The sequence below is a fragment of the Elephas maximus genome, chromosome 9 (genome assembly GCF_024166365.1).
Source record: "Elephas maximus indicus isolate mEleMax1 chromosome 9, mEleMax1 primary haplotype, whole genome shotgun sequence".
In the NCBI taxonomy this organism is placed as follows: Eukaryota; Metazoa; Chordata; class Mammalia; order Proboscidea; family Elephantidae; genus Elephas; species Elephas maximus.
The window spans coordinates 31,213,290-31,214,140 of NC_064827.1; the positions used below are offsets into that span (position 1 = coordinate 31,213,290).

Sequence of the window (851 nt, forward strand, 5' to 3'; positions counted from 1 at the left end):
ATGGCCTTCTCTTTCCTTTTGCTCATCGCCCTGGTGGTGCTCAGCTGCAACTCCACCTGCTCTCTGGGCTGTGACCTGCCTCAGAGCCATAGCCTGGCTAACAGGAGAACCATGATGCTTCTGGAACAAATGAGGAGAGTCTCCACTTTCTCCTGCTTGAAGGACAGAAATGACTTCGCATTTCCCCAGGAGGAGCTTGATGGCAACAAATTCCAGAAGGCTCAAGCCATCTCTGTCCACCATGAGATGATCCAGCAGATCTTCAACCTCTTCAGCCTACAGGCCTCCTCTGCTGCCTGGGATCACAGCCTCCTGGACAAATTGTTCCCTGCACTTGATCAGCAGCTGAATGACCTAGAAGTCTGTTTGATGCAGGAGATGGGGATAGAAGAAACTGCCCTCCCCCTGATAAATGAGGATTCCATGCTGGCTGTGAGGATGTACTTCCAAAGAATCACTGTCTATCTAACAGAGAAGAAATACAGCCCTTGTGCCTGGGAGATTGTCAGAGCAGAAATCATGAGATCCTTCTCTGCAACAACAAATTGGCAAGAGAGGTTAAGAAGTAAGGAAGGCCACCTGGTTCCATAAAAAAAAAAAAAAAATTCTCATGGACTGTACACACTCTGTAATTATTTCCCAAAGTTCAGCCATTTTGAAGACTCTCATTTCTGCTATAATCAGGACAGGAATTGAATCAACTTTGGCAAATGTGTTTTCAGGAGTATTAAGAAACGTTGCATTCAACTACATGAGCACTAGTTCTTTACGTTACCGTGCTGATGTATCTATTTATCTATTTAAATATTTTTTACTTATTTATTTAGCTTTTTACATATTTAACTTATTTT

General features: G+C 43.2%; 1 protein-coding gene across 1 annotated transcript; it reads left to right on the forward strand.

Annotated features, from left to right (window-relative positions):
* On the forward strand, positions 1-591 carry LOC126082401 (interferon alpha-5-like). Its single transcript, XM_049894936.1, has one exon. It carries the CDS (start codon positions 1-3, stop codon positions 589-591), a length of 591 nt encoding a protein of 196 aa, XP_049750893.1.
* Positions 592-851: the final 260 nt, after the last annotated feature.